The sequence below is a fragment of the Thermobia domestica genome, chromosome 8, assembly GCF_964235325.1.
Source record: "Thermobia domestica chromosome 8, izTheDome1.hap1.1, whole genome shotgun sequence".
NCBI classification, from domain to species: Eukaryota; Metazoa; Arthropoda; class Insecta; order Zygentoma; family Lepismatidae; genus Thermobia; species Thermobia domestica.
Window position 1 is genome coordinate 1,149,689 of NC_137461.1, and position 18,995 is coordinate 1,168,683.

Genomic DNA, 18,995 nt, shown 5'->3' on the forward strand with positions numbered 1-18,995 from the left:
CTAATAGAACCATATATGCTACCCCGAAGACTGGGTGGAGCACAGTATATTATCTTCCTACAGGATACACTGCCTGAATTACTTAAAAAAAATTCCGCTAGCGATTCGTTCCAACATATGATACATGCATGATACAGACTCTCGCGGACTTCAGTGTAAATGTCTCCCGGTGGTTCAACAACCTCTCAAGACATTGGATTGGGCGTGACGGTCCCGCGCATTAGTCTACCCGGTCTCCAGACCTAAATCTACTGGATTTTTATCTGTGGGAACACATGAAAAGTGTGGTATAGTTACTCCTGTCAGTGATATCAACGTCTTGGTACCCCGTAGCCATAACGTGTGTGCAACTGTTCGCCATGAGCCAGGTATCTGCTCACGGGTCCTTCAATCCATGATCAAGCTTTGTCATGCATGCATTGCTGTCCATGCAGGATGGTTTGAACATTTTCTGTGATGTGCCCAACAAACGTATGTTTGTGACTCTCTAGAAGTCGATATGTACCGCTTCGAACTTACTGTTTCAATACATTCAGCCCTCGCTAACTTTGCCAATATGCCCAAAATGCTATATATTCGTAGGACCACTTTTGCTTATCTCGGTGTCAAGAATCACCTCCCGACGATTGTTACAATAATTAAATTATACTCTGTGCAATTAGTTAAGTAATAATGTAATGTCGCATTTAGTTTTACTTCTCAAGAGTCCTGTCCATTAGTGGAAACTTGCTTTACTGATCATTAATCTGATGAATCTAAACGTAATATACATTTTAGCTATTCTTTACCTTTCGGAGGAACGGACCAATGACTTTTGTTGGTTAAAACAATAAATCAATGATAAATTTGTTTAGAAGATCTTTCGCTGCATTTACGACATGAAAGACAATTGAGACAATACGCCTGCTAAAATATGCATAATATTTGGAACTTTTAAACCTTCTATTGTTCCACTTTTCAGTCTTAATTGGAAAGAATGAAAGAAGATAGAAGCGTAGAGATCAAGACTTAACTACTTAATATTTGTTGTCACTTTCATTGTCTATATTTTATTTCCTTCAAAGTACTTTAACACACAAAAAATATGCAAAGTAGTATATTTCTATTTTCCGGTTTGAAATTTGTCAGTTACAAAATAGGTATGTTCATAACTAGGAGAAGTATTGTTTCTGTTGAACTCTTTGTTTTTCTTTTATTGACGGATACAACAGAGTGTGTGATGAACAATATCACGTCAAAGCGTTTGCAAAGTGTATAAACTGTTCCGAAACATGTAGCATATTCACGCATATCAGATTCACGTATGTAAAATAGTATTGAATCTATGATAAGCATTACATTATGCACTCTATCCTACAAAACTCCTTCAACGAACAAAGCTCAATCAAGTTGCATCTGCTTTTGTTTTGCTTATTTTATGGAGTACAGAAACAAAGAGTTCTGTCACCTAAGCCACACGAAAGAAGGAAAAGGAGGCACGCTCACCTATCACCTCTAGTTCAACTTCCTGGTTTCCCAGTAAGCAGAGAAACAAAAGAATTCGTACATGCTGATTTACAAGTGTCTTATCGATTCTTCTAACTAGTTTACATATGAGATTATTCATATTTTACCTACAAGTAAGTACCATTAACGACCAAGGTGTGAACAATGAAAAAGTAATTTTGAAAATAGAACGAAACTTCCTTTCAAAAAATTTGTTCGGATTTGACAAAATAAAAATGTGAGGAGACTGACATAGATCACTATTCGCTAAAGACCATGTTCTGCAGAAAAGTAACATGTAATCAAAATTTAATATACTTTAGGTCCGGGAGAGGGCAGTAGGGATTGGCCAAGTCATTCGCCCAGAAGTGTGTCTGGAAGAAATATTCATTACAACAGACTACATTAATAGTTTATTGCAGTGAAGTGAAATGAAATTTTTAGTTTACCATTCTATAAATATACCCGTAAGGATAAAGGAGATAAGTAATAAGTGAAAAAAAGTTAATCCTGAAAGGAACTGTGAAATAAGAAGGTAGAAAGAAATGGAAGAAGTCTTAAAGAACTGCCCGTAGAACTAATAAGCCTTTACATTCCAAACCTATGATCGCTAAACCGTCAATCGCGAGATACCAGTAGCTCCCGCCCAACTGTCATTGTCAGTCTCATCTCGCAGTTGATTGTATACGCCTGGGGTGTTCACGTTATGTTTCTCGTGTGTATATTAGACATTTGCTATGTTTCTCGTGTGTATATTAGACATTTGCTATGTTTCTCGTGTGTATATTAGACATTTGCTATATTTCTCGTGTGTATATTAGACATTTGCTATGTTTCTCGTGTGTATATTAGACATTTGCTATGTTTCTCGTGTGTATATTAGACATTTGTTATGTTTCTCGTGTGTATATTAGACATTTGTTATGTTTCTCGTGTGTATATTAGACATTTGCTATGTTTCTCGTGTGTATATTAGACATTTGCTATGTTTCTCGTGTGTATATTAGACATTTGCTAACTTGGATAGTTTGATTTCATGCTGACGACAAATGTAAGTTTACAGGAATAAACAAGTGCAAATTCTTTTTTTTAAGTTGGTAGTTCTTTTGGTTGATAACTCGCAGTGCAATTTAAAATCAGTACGGTAACTCAAAAGCTTCATAAGTTTCGCTACCACTCTTCTAAACATTTGCAACTATTAAGACGTAATTAAACATGTATTTTGTTCTCTTTGTGAAATAAGTATTACAATATTCTCTTTATTCTTTTTTTGGAAATTAAAATTATGTATTCCGAAACATTGGTTTTCATACGCTAAAAGCCAAGGGTTAGATAAACATTTTAGTAAGTTCATTTCGTGAAATAAGTGGGATATATCTCGCTCCTTCTGCACGATACAGATAAGCAAAAACCTCAAACTTTATCTACTCAGTTACCTGTGGTCTCACTTGAAGACAAATATCATATAATAAAGAACAGATTTCGACACTGGGTTAAACGTTTTTTCTCTCTTTTCTTTGACTTGGGTGAAGTGCTTTACGACAGAAATATCTCATCAGCATTTCAGAGAGAATCATGTAATTTACATTTGTTGAACTGTGAAACAAATCTTACTCGAATCACTAGCATTTAGGCCTACTGCTCACTTGCAATTTTCTGTCGGGCAACTATCTTGTTGCTCTGGCTAAATGCATTGAGTCTTATGGGAGTCCACTCACTGCGGCGACGGCGACACAAAAGTTGCCGAGTTTCCTCCAAGCAGGAAAATAAAAAATTGTTTTCCGTAAGGTTTTACTGACAGCAGTTCCTTCTGTGTACAGCACGTGAAAAGAAGTGTTTGCAATGGAAGCTAATATGTCTTTAATTAGCGGTGAAGACAATGAAAAATTGAGAAAATAGAGAAACGACCAACGTTATATAAAAAGGGTTTGCAAGAATATTCAGGTATAAATTTTTAAAAAAATGTTGGAGAAAGTGTGTTTTGCTGTTATAAGAAAGTGGAATGCGCTTCGGGGGATAATTGCGTAAATCACTATATAGCGTATAAAATCTTCCCTTTAGCAATCCCTCACTGTATATAGGATGCACCCATTATTTCTTTTTCTTCTTTTTGTCTTCGAAAATTCAGCATTAGCACACCAGCAATAGCACATTCTTCGAAGTCCATCGTACTGTGTCTCATCATTCCAAATTGTGATATCAAATGCCCAGCAACTTTTCTGCTGCTATCACCAGTGAGTGAGGGTGTGGCAACAAAATTGTTTTGTCTCCGTGAAGTTGCTAACTGTCGGTGACAGCGACGAGATAGTTGCGCATCTGTGTTCTCGCCAGTGAGCGGTTGGCCTTAGATTAAATGGTAATTTATGAGCGAGAAAGCGTTAGTTCAATATACATTTTCGAGATTTTAATTATGGAAATCAAGTGTCAACAACATTAAATACTATTACTATTATTTTTCTATGAGATAGTGTGTCATGTTTGTCACTGTTTCAGATTGGTTTATTATTTAATGAATAGGAGTTTAACGCCCCATTCCAACATTAGGTTTATATAAGGGGAAACTTATTTTAAAGTGCAATACGAGAGTACTCAGCTTTTAATCCGAATTAAGCATGCTCACCCTTACGAAAATCGTTATTAATTATGGTAATATTTACCAAGGATCTTATAAAATAGAGGATCTGCCCTTACAACAAAATCTTGAAGCCATACGTCACAGTTTCGCCACCCCTACTCTGCCCACTCCGCCCAATAGGATAGAATATTTTGAGCCAACACTCATGGCAGAAACGAAAGTAGCCAATCAGACGATGGCAGAAACGAGAGTAGCCAATCAGACGTGCCGATGCTCGGTTGTTTGTTGGGTTCATCGATTTAATAGAATGAAGATACATATTGGCAGATCCTCTATTTTATAACATCCTTGATATTTGCATTATTATAATTTTATGTTAGAAGTCAAGAGGATAACAATAGAATAGTGAATATAAGAAGTATTTTGTTATCAGCTTTGGTGTTTTCTGTTTGGAGCTCTTATAATATACTTCTCTAGTCGAATTCGAAAGGGAAAACGTTGTCAAAGGATTATACAAAGTATGTTCTTAGTGTGCGGCTAAGTTACGAATACGTAAAATATTTAACTTCCTACAATATTGGCACACATGAACCTGTAATTAACAGAGTCTTCATCCACGTAGCTACACTGTTTCTTACGCCATTAGAAAATTTAATTTTAAAATTTGTGTAAAGTGATTTTCTGCTGCGCACTAGCTTTTGTTTATAGCCAAATGTGACTAAGTTTATGGCGAATAATAGAAAGTAATATCTCTTGCAATGAATAAACGTATTTTTGCGCAAATCATATGCTATTATTTCACAAAAACTTATGTAAAATCATATCAACTCGTGAATTCGTTATTGGGGTTTGATTGAACGTTAATAGTAATAATAAAGCAATAATAATTACCTAAACATAGTGTGCTAGTGGTCTACTACTTCACACTTCATTGCATGCAGGGGGAGCATGCCCGCGACCGTTCAGTCTCTTTAATGGACGGGTACCGCCAAACAATTCACCCCGCCAACAGTTGCTCGTTCCTGGACCTGAGTACTTGTGCACGATGTGCACCGTCAAGATTTGTCCCTAACCTTGACGCCTTAGCGTATAACCCCCATTCACTGAGGGAGCGGCATACGCCCACTGCGCGGCCAGACTGAAGTCCTTAGTGCCTACCAGTTAACCTACTGGTGGAGGCGGTCCTGCTAGCGAGTCAGGCCCTACCATACTCTGCAGGCATAGTGCCCGAGCATTACAAAGCAAGCTCACCTCCCGCACATGTTCACCGTTACCCAGGTTCCTGGGATTAGCTCCCATATGCTACCGAATCCCACGGTATGACCACAGCCCGGCAGAGTCCAAGGAACAATAATTAACAAGACGGCATTCAAACCTGGGCTTGCCGCTTACCAGTTTGATGCGTTACCTTTACGCCATAAAATTTCCTGCTTTCAGGTGACATTTAATTTCTTCGTGTAGCTGGTTTTGGTCTATTAAAATTCATCCTGGATATTTGAAAGTATTCCTTTCTTGAAAATATTTGATATTTTTGACGTATCCATAATTTACAATATTATGAACAAGGAATTTCCGTGTGTTTACTTTCCTCTGCATTTACCTTCAAGCCCATGTAGCTGCAAGTGTTTAATAAAATTACCACATTTCTTTCTGTTGTTCTCCTATTATTCTCTATGAGATTTACGTCATCAGCATAGGCCATAACCTGATAAATACCATTCAGCTTTAGACTCTGGTTGCTATCTTTGATTTTCCTTATAGCGTTTCTACTTGTTTTAGTCTATTCCCGACGTAATATCTCGTAAGTATTTTGATACTCAGAGTTTATTTTGGGATTTATTTAAACACATCTGAAATAATCTAAGAAGCTTTTTCGCTGTCAAATTCAGTAAGAATCTTGTAAAATGTTTCCTTCCTAACTGAGTCGTAGACCTTTCTAAAATCAATAAATAATTGATATACTGGAATATTATATTCCTATTTTCTTTCTAGTATTTATCGAGTGATAAATATCTGGTCGATAGTTGATTGATTTCGCTTAAACTTACCTTGATAAACCACCAATAATTTCATCTGATAGGGTAAATTGCTAACAGAATTTTTACAGGATTTTATAGGATGTTCGCAAAAGAGAAATGCATAGATAATTATTACAATCAATTTTGTCACCTTTCTTGTGAATAGAACCAGTGATTGATTCTTTACATTCTTCTGGCAATTCCTCCTTCTTCCAGATGAGGTAAATGAGTTTGTGAATCTCGTTTCTCAATTTTTACCCTCCTGCTAAAATTAGCACAGCCGGAATTTCTTCTACACCTGATGGTGTGTGTTTCTTTAATTTCTTTATAGCAATTTCTATTTTTAATCGGTTAAGCTCTGGAATATAAATTTACGATTCTGCTGTGTGCATTTCTCTTTCTCTACTAACGTGCTTTCTACTGTGTTGTTTTTGATGCATGTTAAATACAGTAAAGGAATCTTTCCATTTATTCAAAATGCTATTTGTATCAGTCAGAATTGTTTCGTCGGCTTTGTTTAACATATAAGCACGAATGTTATTGCATTTTTAAAATTTGTTGATGGCTTTATACGTATTCCAAATTCCTTCTTTTTTACTATTATCTTCAAGTTCATTAATATATTAATAGGTATAAACATAGCGTTAATATTGTTTACTAAACATTGTTAGGGCTATCAAGTGAAGGAGGCCCTAGTGGGCATGTCATGTTGAAAGGATGGAAGAAAGTAGAACGCGTTCGAAGTCTTAACTGGAAATCCAATCACATAAAGACTAATAGAAATATCTAGACGTGGATGGGAGGACAATATTAAGATGGATCTCGGAGAAATACGAATACAAAGTAGAAACTGGATCCAGTTGGCTAAGGACACAAGTCTATGGAGAGCTTTTGTGAACACGGCATTGAAACTTTGGATTCATTAGGCCATGGATTTAGTTAGTTTATTGGGTTTTATAATTATTTTGTTTGCATATCAGGCAACGATTTCCTAAAGGATAGGATTGGTCTGCAACTTTACGACCAAAGAACTTCTTTTGTTGTTTTTCTGTTGTAGTACATGGTCTTTCCCTTGACTTGAAATCATGCGTGTGTGCCTTTGGTGCGCGTAGTCTCGGGTTTGATTCCCGCTGGGAATTTATTGAAAGTTTTATAGTTGTTCGAATTCCACTGTCTTGTCGTTGCTGATAAGGGGCCCAGATTAGCCTAAAGGACATAAACATGGAAGTAAAATTTAAAACATAATTTCCTTTTGAACAAAATTAAAGAAATGTAATTGTTTCTATGCAAACAGGTATTTTTGAAACAATTAATGGAGTTTGTTTAAGGTTATATTTTGGATATTAAGTTGTTCCTCTCTTCTTAATACAAAATAGTGCGTCTTCATCTAGGATTGTTAAGTTTTGACATCAGCGAATATTTGGTGATAGTATTCAATACGGATGTTCATGTTATAATTTGCTGATGGCTGTCCTTTAATGCATGATTAAGTTCCATCTAACAAAAGTTTATTCTGTTCTATTTCTAGGTCTGTTGACCAACATGAACAGAAGATCACTTGTTGTCTTTGCTTTGTTCTTGACGACCTTCAACGGACAGTCACTTGGCTTTCCACCAACGGCTTTCGATTATAGTGAAACGAATTACGAAGATCACTATAACGACAACAGATGGCCACCTCAGGAGTTACCACCAACATTGTCTAATAATATAAGAGAAAGCAGGCAGTGGGCAAATACTGGTCATAGGTCATTGCCACTTGACACCGTTTCTAGAAATGATGGATTTAATTCATTGTCGTCAAGTAGTGCATCTGCATGGTCTAATCATGGTCGAGGATCCTTCTTGTCCAATAATCCATCTGGATGGTCAAATACTGGCCGTAATTCATTGCCTTCTGCATGGTCAAATAGTGGTCAAAGGCTCAGTAGAGAACCTGAGTGGTCAACTGACAACAGAGACAGTGGACCTTATTCTTATGATGACCGTTCACGAGACTATTCAACAATTGAAGACCACTCCAGCACTGGAGAAAGCAACGGAACCAGATTCTTTGGATCTGTTTTCAGCACTATTAAAAATAAGACTAAAGGTCTCTTCAACAAGATCAAACGCAACGCCAAAAGATTGGCTTTGTTTCCAGGTAAGAGATCATAGCCCGTAACTGCATATATTTAATCACACTCGACCCTAGACATAGGTACTAAATACACGGCTCTGATTGGTTAGAGTTATCTGTTTCTCGCCACGTAGTCTACATATAGCACAAAAACAAAACGCGAGATGCTGTCGGCCCTTGTAGCCGAGTGTGGTAGGAAGTGAGCTAATCATAAAAATCGCTATTAGCATGAGTTCAAACCCGGCCCAACAAAAGTTTTTTTTTAATTTTTATAAAACTCTTTTCATTAAAATAAGATGAAAATAATACTCATTGAAAATAATACTATCATATAATGCATAAATTGTGCTCTTTCCAATAAAATAATACAACGTCAGAGAGTGACAGTATGATACGCAATCAGACTAAATTATGCTGTTTTCTTCATTTTATTTAATTTTTATACCTATAAGGCGTTATTTTAAAGCTGCAGCTATAAATCCTTATCGACTACAAATGTAAATGTTTTAATTGTGTTACCATCTTACTACAGTAGATACGATATAATATCAAAAAGTTTCAATACTACTTGTGTTTACAATAAAGTATTTGATTTGTCCATATTTACATCTATCCCCTTTATAATAGTCACCTTGCATAGGAATACAAGGAAGTATCAAAACGTTCATGCAAGCACCTACAAGATGACGAACCACGAACCTCCTTGGACGCATTTTATAGTTAGATCCATGTATGTTAATCATGCCATTTTCTGGATTCATTAGAACAACTCTTTCTTTCTTTTCTGCACGTCAATCAATGAAGGTGCGATGAATTACAAGGTTAAGGCACGCAGCGTTATTCAGTTCCTCCATCTTCAGGTGAAATCATCAAAACAAATCCTCGAAGAGATGAAAGAAGTCTATGGGAATGAAACCCCATCCTATGAGATGGTACTCAAGTGGAAACGACACTTCTAAACTGGATATACTGGATTCCACCGCGGACGTCTCTAGATATGGAAGATCATTTTTCACTGATGATGCCACTTTCATGGAGAAAATTACAGAAGGATAACCTTTGGAAGTGTTATATATCCAATAAGTATGAGTTATGGGTCTGCCTAGTACATCAGTCACAACCAGCTGCATCTTCAGAAAAAAAAGTGTCAACACGGTGATGCCCCGACTGTTCACATCTTTTCACAAGAGAAAACGCAAGGACGATGCAAGAGAAATTTGGATCGCTGTGAGGTGGATAAAGAGAATTTTTCGGCAGACTATTGATAGTGGATGAAAGTTGGATTTATCTTAATGACCTAGAAACAAAGGAAATGAGCAAAAAATGGAAACACCACTCCTCCCACCCCTAAAAAGACCCAAGTGTAGAAGTCTGCCACCAAGCTGATGCTTTCGATTTTCTGGAACTGTCAAGGGGTCACCGTGACAGATTACCTACCACAGGGGCAAACTATTAACGGTTTTCCCGTTTCTCCCCGTTTTCTTCTTTCCACCATTTCATTTATTATTATCAACATTGTCTACTTTAGGAAACACGGCATTACGTCGGAGATAAGACTAAAAGATTTGATTTCATTGCAAAAAGCACGACCTAACAGACCCCACATACTCTCTTAGGATAGCAAGTCTCGAAGGGGAAACTATATTAGATGGCAAAACAATGTGAAAAGCCAAGTTGTCCCAACGCGTGTAAACATTTGGTTTACAGTCTTGGGATAAAAGGAAAACTTGTGTAACATTTATCGACATTTAGGTAAAATTATCTCTTACTGTAAGACCAAGAACCCTCTAGCTCCCAAGTTATGGCTCTGCTTCGCCAACATGATGAGAAAGATACGCAATAGGAATCACAGAAACCAATTATCAGCTATCCTTAATGTTTACTTAATGATAAAGACATAGAACGTCATAAAGGAGAAATTGTGGACATCTAAGGTTGTTCAAAATCCTTCGCGTTCGAGTGTTAATCCGATTGTATTCTAATTTATATTTAGTTTCAATAGGTAATATATATCGTAGCTATATTGTATGCAATACGTGTTTTTATTTTAACAATGATAACGTGCTATATCTTTGCTATTAGATTGTTCATGGCACAAATATAAGTATTACTATTATTATTGTAGGTACGAAATGGTGTGGTGCAGGGAACAGAGCAGATAATGACTCCGATATTGGTTACCACGAAGAAACAGACAAGTGTTGCAGAGAACATGATAACTGTCCTGATATCATAGAAGCCGGTGGCACCAAGTATGGGTTGAAGAACACGGCTGTTTACACCAGGTATTCGAATGTCGAATATTGCAAAATAGTTTTGATCCAAGTTCTACACATGCGGTTGAAGAATTCACATTTTATTCAAGCCTCTAAATCCAATTGAACCCTCTATACAACTACGGAAAAACAATTGCCTTTTTATTTTGTTGGGAATTTTTCATTTCATCGTTCTTGCTATTTCTAGCTATGATCAAGGGCGCCCATGTTGTGGTTTCCAAGGGGGGGGGGGGCAAGTATAAGCGACATTTCAAATAAAGTTTCAAATTTGCTGTAACTAATGTAAAATTTCTATTGGGTTTTCGATATTCCCAAGTATAATTTCATCTTTGGGGGGCGAGCGCTCCACCTTGCTCCCCCCTTCGATGGGCATCCTTGGCTATGATCAAAGTAAATATTATGAAACAACACTCCTTCCACCAAGTAATGACCAAAATATTGTAACTCCGTAAACAACCCAGTAAAATCTGAAATATTGTAAAAAGTATTATTACCCTCCAATGTTTAATATTTACAGTATTTAATATTTAGTTTTTATTCACTTTCAGTGTTTATGTTCCTCACATTTCTTGACTACGCAACTAATCCACATTCGTACTTCCACAACTATTTCACCAAGCAAAGTTCCATTTCAGCAACATGTCTATCTTAGGTGTGCCCACAGAAAATGTGCGAAATATGCTTCATCCTCACCTACGCCACCCTCTGACTGATGAAACCCTACCCTTCCTTAGGGTAAAGAAGTGAATGACCTCAGCTATGTTACCAATTTTTCATTCAATCATTTGGTCGTGACGAGTAAAGTTCGTAGGTTACTTAGAATGGCTAACAAGATACGTAAAACAATTCATCGTTTCAACGCTTCCGCATCCAACAATTGAAAGATCTCGGCCGCAGCAACTTGTTCCTCCTCTTTCGAGGGAGCTACGAGAGAATACACATCGACAGTAGCTGCAGAAGGGACACTTGAAATAGAAAGAGTCTAGAACCTTCATACGTAAATTTCAGGAACGTTCTGATAATATAAATTCAAACTCCTCAATCTCATTATCAACTGCTTACACCTTCCATTTGTAGATCTCAAACAGCCTTAAGTGTATCCTCAAATCCAAACTGTAGTCATTTCAACAGATATTTTATATATGCTCCACACATACTCATCGTCTTAATACCGTCCTCAACCCTTATCTTCCTGAAGTCCGTACTATTCAATTGTAAAATATTGGAACGTTGATACTTCGCAACTACGGCTCATGATATCTAGCTCCCACAATTCATCACAAAAGTTGCCTATGAAATTGTGAATGACAAATAACACATCTTTTGCTTTGTAAACTACATATCACATTATTCTACTACAATCTCCGAAAGGACAACTTTATATGAAGAGAACTGTAAAATCAACCAACAGCACAAATGCTGCTCCGTTTCTCACACTATATATTTTAACTTAATTTTTACTATTTCAGCAAAAATAATTTTTTTATATTAATATTTTATTATAGTTAGTCATTTCTCAGTTTGTACATGGTTCAATTCGCCGCCGTATTAATAACATGCAAATGTATGCAAACAATCCATATTTGTTGTTACTTGTTTTCAACTTAGCCTATTATCAAACACACTAATCTCTCATGCATAATAATATTTTTACCTTCTAAAATGTGTATCGTACCACATGTAATATCGTCTCCATACCATGGGTTACCATACAGCCATAGAGGTAATAAATGTGCTAAGTTAATGTTAGAATAACAATCCTTCCATCATTTTTGTTTACTAATAATGAACGTCAAAGACTTCACAACATATGAAAAGCTTTAACACTACAAAATCGTCTTCTTTCAATATTCATTAAACATTTGATTCGTTACTGTAAAAGAGCGAAGTCCAAGATCGAGGTCGAGACACTTCTCGATCATTTCAGGAGCTAATTACGAGATATGGACGTGTTATTTTTTGAAAAACAATTAAAGGGGGGTGAAATAGAGGTTATAATAATATGCAGGGTGTTTCAAAATAACACTGACAATATTTGGGAGGTAATTCGTGACACCAAGATAAGACAAAAAGTATAGACCAACCTGGGTGCACAAATGCTTTCTTTCAGAGTTATAGGCTGCCGAAAACATTAAGAAATGAACTTTAAAGGTCCATAGCTCCAAAACTATGGGACCTTCCGTAGTCGGGTCAAGACTTCATTAAGAAACTAATATGTGCTCTATCCAAAAATACATGTTTCAGAATCCTAAGTTGCTCACATAACAATTTTTATAGAGGGAGTGTGGATACAGGCATATAATTTTAAGTACTCTCTAACTACCTCCATAAAAATTGCTGCTGAAGTACCGCAGGATTATGAAACTTGGATATTTGGACAAGACATGTACTAGTTCCTAAGTGAAGTTTTGACCGATTATAGTAGGTCCTAAAGTTTTGGAGCTATAGGCCTTTCAAGTTAATTTTTTCATGTCTTCGGCAGCCTATAACTTCGAAACGAAGCATTTGAGCACCCAAGTTGGCCTATACTTTTTTCTTATCTTGGTGTCAGGAATTACCTCCTAAACGTTGTCGGTGTTGTTTTGAAATACCCTGTATAAAAAAGTATTATAATAAAATGTCCGTGTATAGCTTTAGTTTAGAGTTTAAAAATTGGGTATTTAAACTTTTCATTTGGATAACCAAGCAAGTGTTTCTCGTTCCTTGATATCTGAACTAGACAAAGAGACAAATGAGCGCAGAGCAGGGCGAGTCAAATTCAATCGTTCGACTAGACAGAAGTTTGCCTGTAATGCATGAACTGTATCACGAACAACCATAGTTTATCTCTGTTGCGTGGGGTCGCTAGTTCGATCCCCAACCAAGTAAATTTGTGGTGGACAAGATCGTGTCCATATGTTTTCTACGGATACCCCTGTTTCCTCCTACTTTCTCATTCCACCAATTCTCTCGTCATCATCCACTTGCTTTAATGATCGTCTCCCTTAGCCTACAGGACATAATCATGCGAGGTTAAAGTGAAATATTTCATTTCATTTTAATTTCAGGAACAGCCACATACGTGGGAGGATATAAATGTAGTATCCACTAAGCTTTATTGTCCCCGTGCAAACAGGGTTTTATAACATTGTATTTATCGTTATCTACATATTTATATATTTGTGGTCAAAAAAGTTTATATGTTTATGGCCAATCCTTTCGCCAATTAAATCTCGAAAACCACAAGTGCTAGAAACGAGCCGTTTTCGCTGGTCGATTTCAAATTTTTGTGTAGATTTGCCAGTTCTTATTCAAATTTTCAAAAATAATTGTTTTTATTTTTCTTTCCACATTTTAGACGTCGCGTGGTTTTGACCCTATTAGTTTAATATTGTCATTTGGACGTTAAGTTTGATACCCTTGTGAAAGGCAACCAGTAGAGGAGCTACGCATAGCGGGTTGATGGACATTTCAGGCGCTTTGCTTTAATGTGAATGACAAAACCTATTACAAGCTGGCAAATTCGAATGCTTGTGAACCCACAATGAGACGTACTCGAATATGAAATTATAAGAAAAAATATTTGCATTTGGTATCATCTATTACTTGTCTAAGTTTGCCACAAACTCACTGCAACTTTCTATATATTAAAATATTACATCTACATGTTTGGCTATAGCAATTTACTACCTTTGAGAGTTTTCCTGCCCTTTACTTGTGTTCGTAAAGGGACTTGCACAAATATAGTAAGAAGTGGGAAGGAGATTCCAGCTCATATTTGAACTGTGTGCTGTATAAAACAGGTTCACCTTGTTTTTTGTAAAGGAGATTACCTTTGTTCTGCATAAAACACCACCATTTTTATATCCACATTTTATAATGGAGAACAAAGAAACAGAATCTTCATTCATTTAGTATAATGAAAATTTCAATTCACGACACTTTTTTTTTATGATGAGTAAAATTCTGAAACGAAACACCACATATTTCTGACTCCAAAACGACTCTTTTTGTCGAAATTTGGTGCCCAAAAATATGGGATTGTCTTACTTTAACGACATATACAGTGGAGTTTTCCTTACTGAACACGCGCATGAGCTTCCATTAAGTTCTAACCTTACCCTCTTCGTCGTCTACTGCCTTAGCGATAAACGTTCGGAGATTCAGTAAATCTTTTGAGTGATCAAGAGTAAGGAAGATCTCTATTTGATTTGACTTTTAGTGTAGTTTTACAGTATGTTCTTAAAATATACGCAATATGTGCTGGTGATTTAATTTTGTTTTATTTTTTTTTTTTTTAATGAAGTCGTCTTGGATTCAGAAATGTAGATTTAGTCAAAAAACGATGAACGACTGTGTGTCATTCTCTTTTAACGTCTTTCAGATTGGACTGCCAGTGTGACGTGGATTTCTACCAATGCCTTAAAAAGGACAGCTCCAGAGCAGCAAGGTACATAGGAAATATGTATTTCAACGTCTTACGTTCTCGATGTTTCAGAAAGGATTACCCAATTGTAGGCTGTCTAGTGGAGGAACCACGGTCAGTAAACCCATTCGATTTTAACTAATTGGTTAAGGAAATTTAGATTACTTAACGGCGTTCAATAACTGCGCTAGCAAATTCGTTTATATAAGAAAGTTCTTTTTATTTATTTTCCTTTAAATTAACTGGAAATTTGATTGTTTGATTTTACTGAATTCGTGTTTAATTCTTTTTAAATATTCTTTCTTCCTGAAAATTAAACTTTGTTATTTATTGTAATATTTAACCCCTTGCTTTCCAGGTGTAATTTTCCTATGTGCATGCAGTAATACCGGTTTCATTTACTGTTAAAAAAGACTGTCTGTAGCGTTATATAGAGCATAGTTATTGGACTGAAAAAGGGAAATTCTGATGTTCTGAAAGAATTTTATGCTGCTTCCGGTTGGCAACACTGACTGGAGGTTAAAGACAAAGTTTTCACTTTCTCGATCTCGAAATAGATCTCGAAGTTCATTGTTTATCGTCAAATTAAACAAATGTGAGTGTTAATTGAATATCCCCTGCCATCTACTGAAATAACACTTTTTTTTTGTCTTTTCTGGGAGTAAGGTGCTGTCACCTAACGAGAAATAGTAGAACTAAGTCTTGCCTTGCATCTATTAACAAATATCATCATCTCCAGGATTAATACGACCCTTAATAAAGGATACGTTTTCATTACATCCACATGGATATCACTGGTACGCTAGGGGTTAATAATCAAATTGGATTCAAGTAATAATAAATTTATAAGGAATATAAATGTTTTTTGTAGTTACGGGCATTTAAAATATATTTGAAGATAAAATCAGTAAATTAAAATATCTGAAATCTCTGTTCATTGACAGTAAAAAGCATATTTATTCTTTTAAATCAATGGGCTAGAAACAAATATGACACAGGTATTTAACACACTTAAGGCTACAATTCGGTCATAGAAGTTTGGAATCTATTCACAGATGAAATACTGGAAGAAGTTGTTTTGCATACGAATGAAGAAATTGCTATCAAAAAGGAAAAAAAAGTATAAAGAAGGAACTGGATATACTGGACCGACAAATAAACTGGAATTGAGAATTTATTTCGGGGTTCTCTATCTGGCGTGAACTTTGAAAAACAATCACTTGAACGTTGAGGAGATTTGGTCACAAACTAATGCCTTCCCTTCTTCCGTGCAACCATGTCGCTGGTGCGATTCAACTTTCTAACAATATACCTAAGAATTGACGACAAAGCAACGCGCGTAGCTCGCAAGGAAAAAGATAAACTTGCTGGAATCAGACAGAACAATTTGGGACATTTTTGTACGAAACTGTACAAGCTACTATTCTCCCTCGCCTTACTGCACTGTAGATGGGCAGCTCTTGGGATTCCGAGGTCGCCCATCCCGAGTTTACACTACTAGTAAACCAGGTAAATACGGCATCAAGATCATGATTCTCTGCGACGCAGAAAACTTTTACATCTTAAATTCTATTCCTTACGTTGGCAAAGCGAACAAACCCGCTTCGGTATCTGTTCCAACCTACTATGTAAGAACCCTTACGGAACCATCTATGGCACGTAACGTACAGAAACATTAGTATGGACAACTGGTTCACGTCAGTTCCACTTTCCGAAACTATGTTGACCGACTACAAACTAACAATTGTCGGAACACTTAGGAAAAACGAGAAAGAAATTCCGCCATCATTTGTTCACACAAAAGGACGGAAAGATGGCTCCTCCCTGCATGCATTTGACAACGAAAAAACTCTAATCTCCTACGTCCCAAGCCAAAAGAAATTGTCGTTCTATTATCTACAATACATGGGGACGAAGCCATCGACACGAACACCAGAAAGCCAGACACAATAACTTTCTACGACAGAACGAAAGGCGGCGTCAATACCTTCGATCAGCTGTGCCACACGTACACAACTGCAAGGAAAACAAGATGGCCGCTGATACTTTTCTTTGGCATGTTGGATTAAACGTAAATCAATGCAATTATACTGTTCCGAAATGCGAATCCGGACTGGAAGCAAACTCCTAACACCCGCAACGGAAGAAGTTTTCTAAAAGTGCTTACTTCCTTTGCTGAAACCACACATTTTGGAGAGAATTCAGAATAAACGTCTTCCAAGAGAACTGAAAACCATCATGGCAGCTACAGTTCATGAAGACTTCCCCGAACCAGCTGGAACTGCTAACCTCGCTTCACAAGAGCCTTCCAGAACCCAGAAAAATGCTCGTTGTGCCCAAGGAGAAAGAACAAGAAAACTGCCCTACAATGCTCCAAGTGCTTGAAATTAATGTGCCCTGATCACCGAGTAATGGTTTGTATTGACTGTTTCGATAAGTAATGAACTTTCTTGATCAAAAACAGTTGATTAAATAATTGAAAAGTGTAAACCCATCTTGCCTTCTTCGGAAAATATAATTTGTTTGCTTAAAAAGTGAAAAAATTGCCTGTTCTCTTATTGGTGTTCTGTACACCCCAAGTATACGGTAGTGTTATAAACTTCAAACTATACGTTTTAGGGTTAAATTTCTCCCCCTGCTAATTGTTTCCTTGATTTCTTTCTAAGTGGCGCAAAGTCAGTGTTCGTAGTTTCAGGGAAATTTCCCTAATTTAGGGAAATTTCGTAGGTAAATTTCACAGAAAGAAACAAAGGGATTTTTTCAATAAAATAATAATATCCAGGGAAATTTTCGCACTGATTGATTGATCAATACAAATGCTTACTTTTCTTTGTTCTTCAGAAATAAACCAATACAACAGCAATCAATTCAAAGTGGGATGATTTGCACCCACTGTTGTCTGGGTGTATTTGTACTTTTTCTATTTTAAAAAAGTGAAGGAAAAAGTAAAACCAATAAAAGCAAAGAACCAATAAATAAAACAAATGTGGTTGTCACTTCCTTTAATATAACTAAAAGTTGGCTGCCATGAGCAACATATGTGGTTCTCACCTTATTTCTCTGTGGGGCCATGAGCACCATATATGATGCTCATGTTTGATATCATGAATTACTAAGGGAGCGCGGTGGCTCAGTGGTAGAGCGTTCGCCTCCGGTGCTTGGGGTCCCTGGTTCGATCCCAGCTCGCTTCGTGTGGACTTTGTGGTGGACAAACACCATGTTCGTGGGTTTTCTCAGGGTTCTCCCGTTTCCTCCCACTTTCTTCATACCACTATTTCACTCATCTCTCATCATCTCCGTCTCCTTTAGCCTAACCCGGTATAACCGTGGGACCTAAAACTTAAAGATTTCATTTTTTTTTTTATCCAGATTCTTGTGATGCTCATTGTCACAAATTACTATGAAAGACTATGAGCATCACATATGGTGCTCGGCTCGCATTGGTACATTTTCGGGAGATACAAAATATCGCGACAAAAACGTGATGTAACTATCGATAATCGAGCCAAAGGTAAGAAAAACTTTATGGCCTCCTGTAGACCAGCACCCTCAAATCACTTGGCAGTCAATCTGTTAATCTTTATTACATAACTTCTATCATTAGACACTCTATAAAGTAGGGGAAATTTGATAAGAAAAGGGAACATTTTGTACCAGTCGAGAGAAATTTTCTTAAGGAAACCTACAAACATTGCACAAACAGTAATGCCATGTTATGCACAGTGTTCAAAGTTTAGGTACGTTAATAGCCTTTGATAGTCAATTGTTCAGAAATCTTGAACCTATTGTAACCAGAAATTTGTTAATATTTGATGCAACTGTGTAAAGACAAGCAGATTATCATACAAAATTTAAAGCATTAAATTATTTTATTTGTTTTATGAATTGTCTTATTATACAAAATGTGTTCCTCTTTCTTTACAGCAAATCATGGACTCGTTGCTTGGAATATGAACAAGATACAAGTAAACCGAAAGAATATCAGTACTTTGATAATCCGCCATATTAGGTCTTCAACTTAATTATTGAATTAAAAATGTCTTGTCTCTCTTAGGCAATGGTTGTATTTTGGAATTGTTTCATGTTTCAAATAGACTAAAACATCTAAATAACGATG

The 18,995-nt window shown here is 36.5% G+C and overlaps 1 protein-coding gene across 1 annotated transcript; it reads left to right on the plus strand.

Annotated features, from left to right (window-relative positions):
• Window positions 1-1,483: 1,483 nt before the first annotated feature.
• LOC145691524 (uncharacterized) lies at window positions 1,484-18,995 on the plus strand. Its single transcript, XM_081766934.1, has 5 exons — window positions 1,484-1,619; window positions 7,607-8,221; window positions 10,323-10,482; window positions 14,837-14,992; window positions 18,803-18,995. The coding sequence occupies exons 2-5, from the start codon at window positions 7,621-7,623 to the stop codon at window positions 18,885-18,887; spliced, it is 1,002 nt and encodes a 333-aa protein (XP_081623060.1). The 5' UTR covers window positions 1,484-1,619; window positions 7,607-7,620; the 3' UTR covers window positions 18,888-18,995.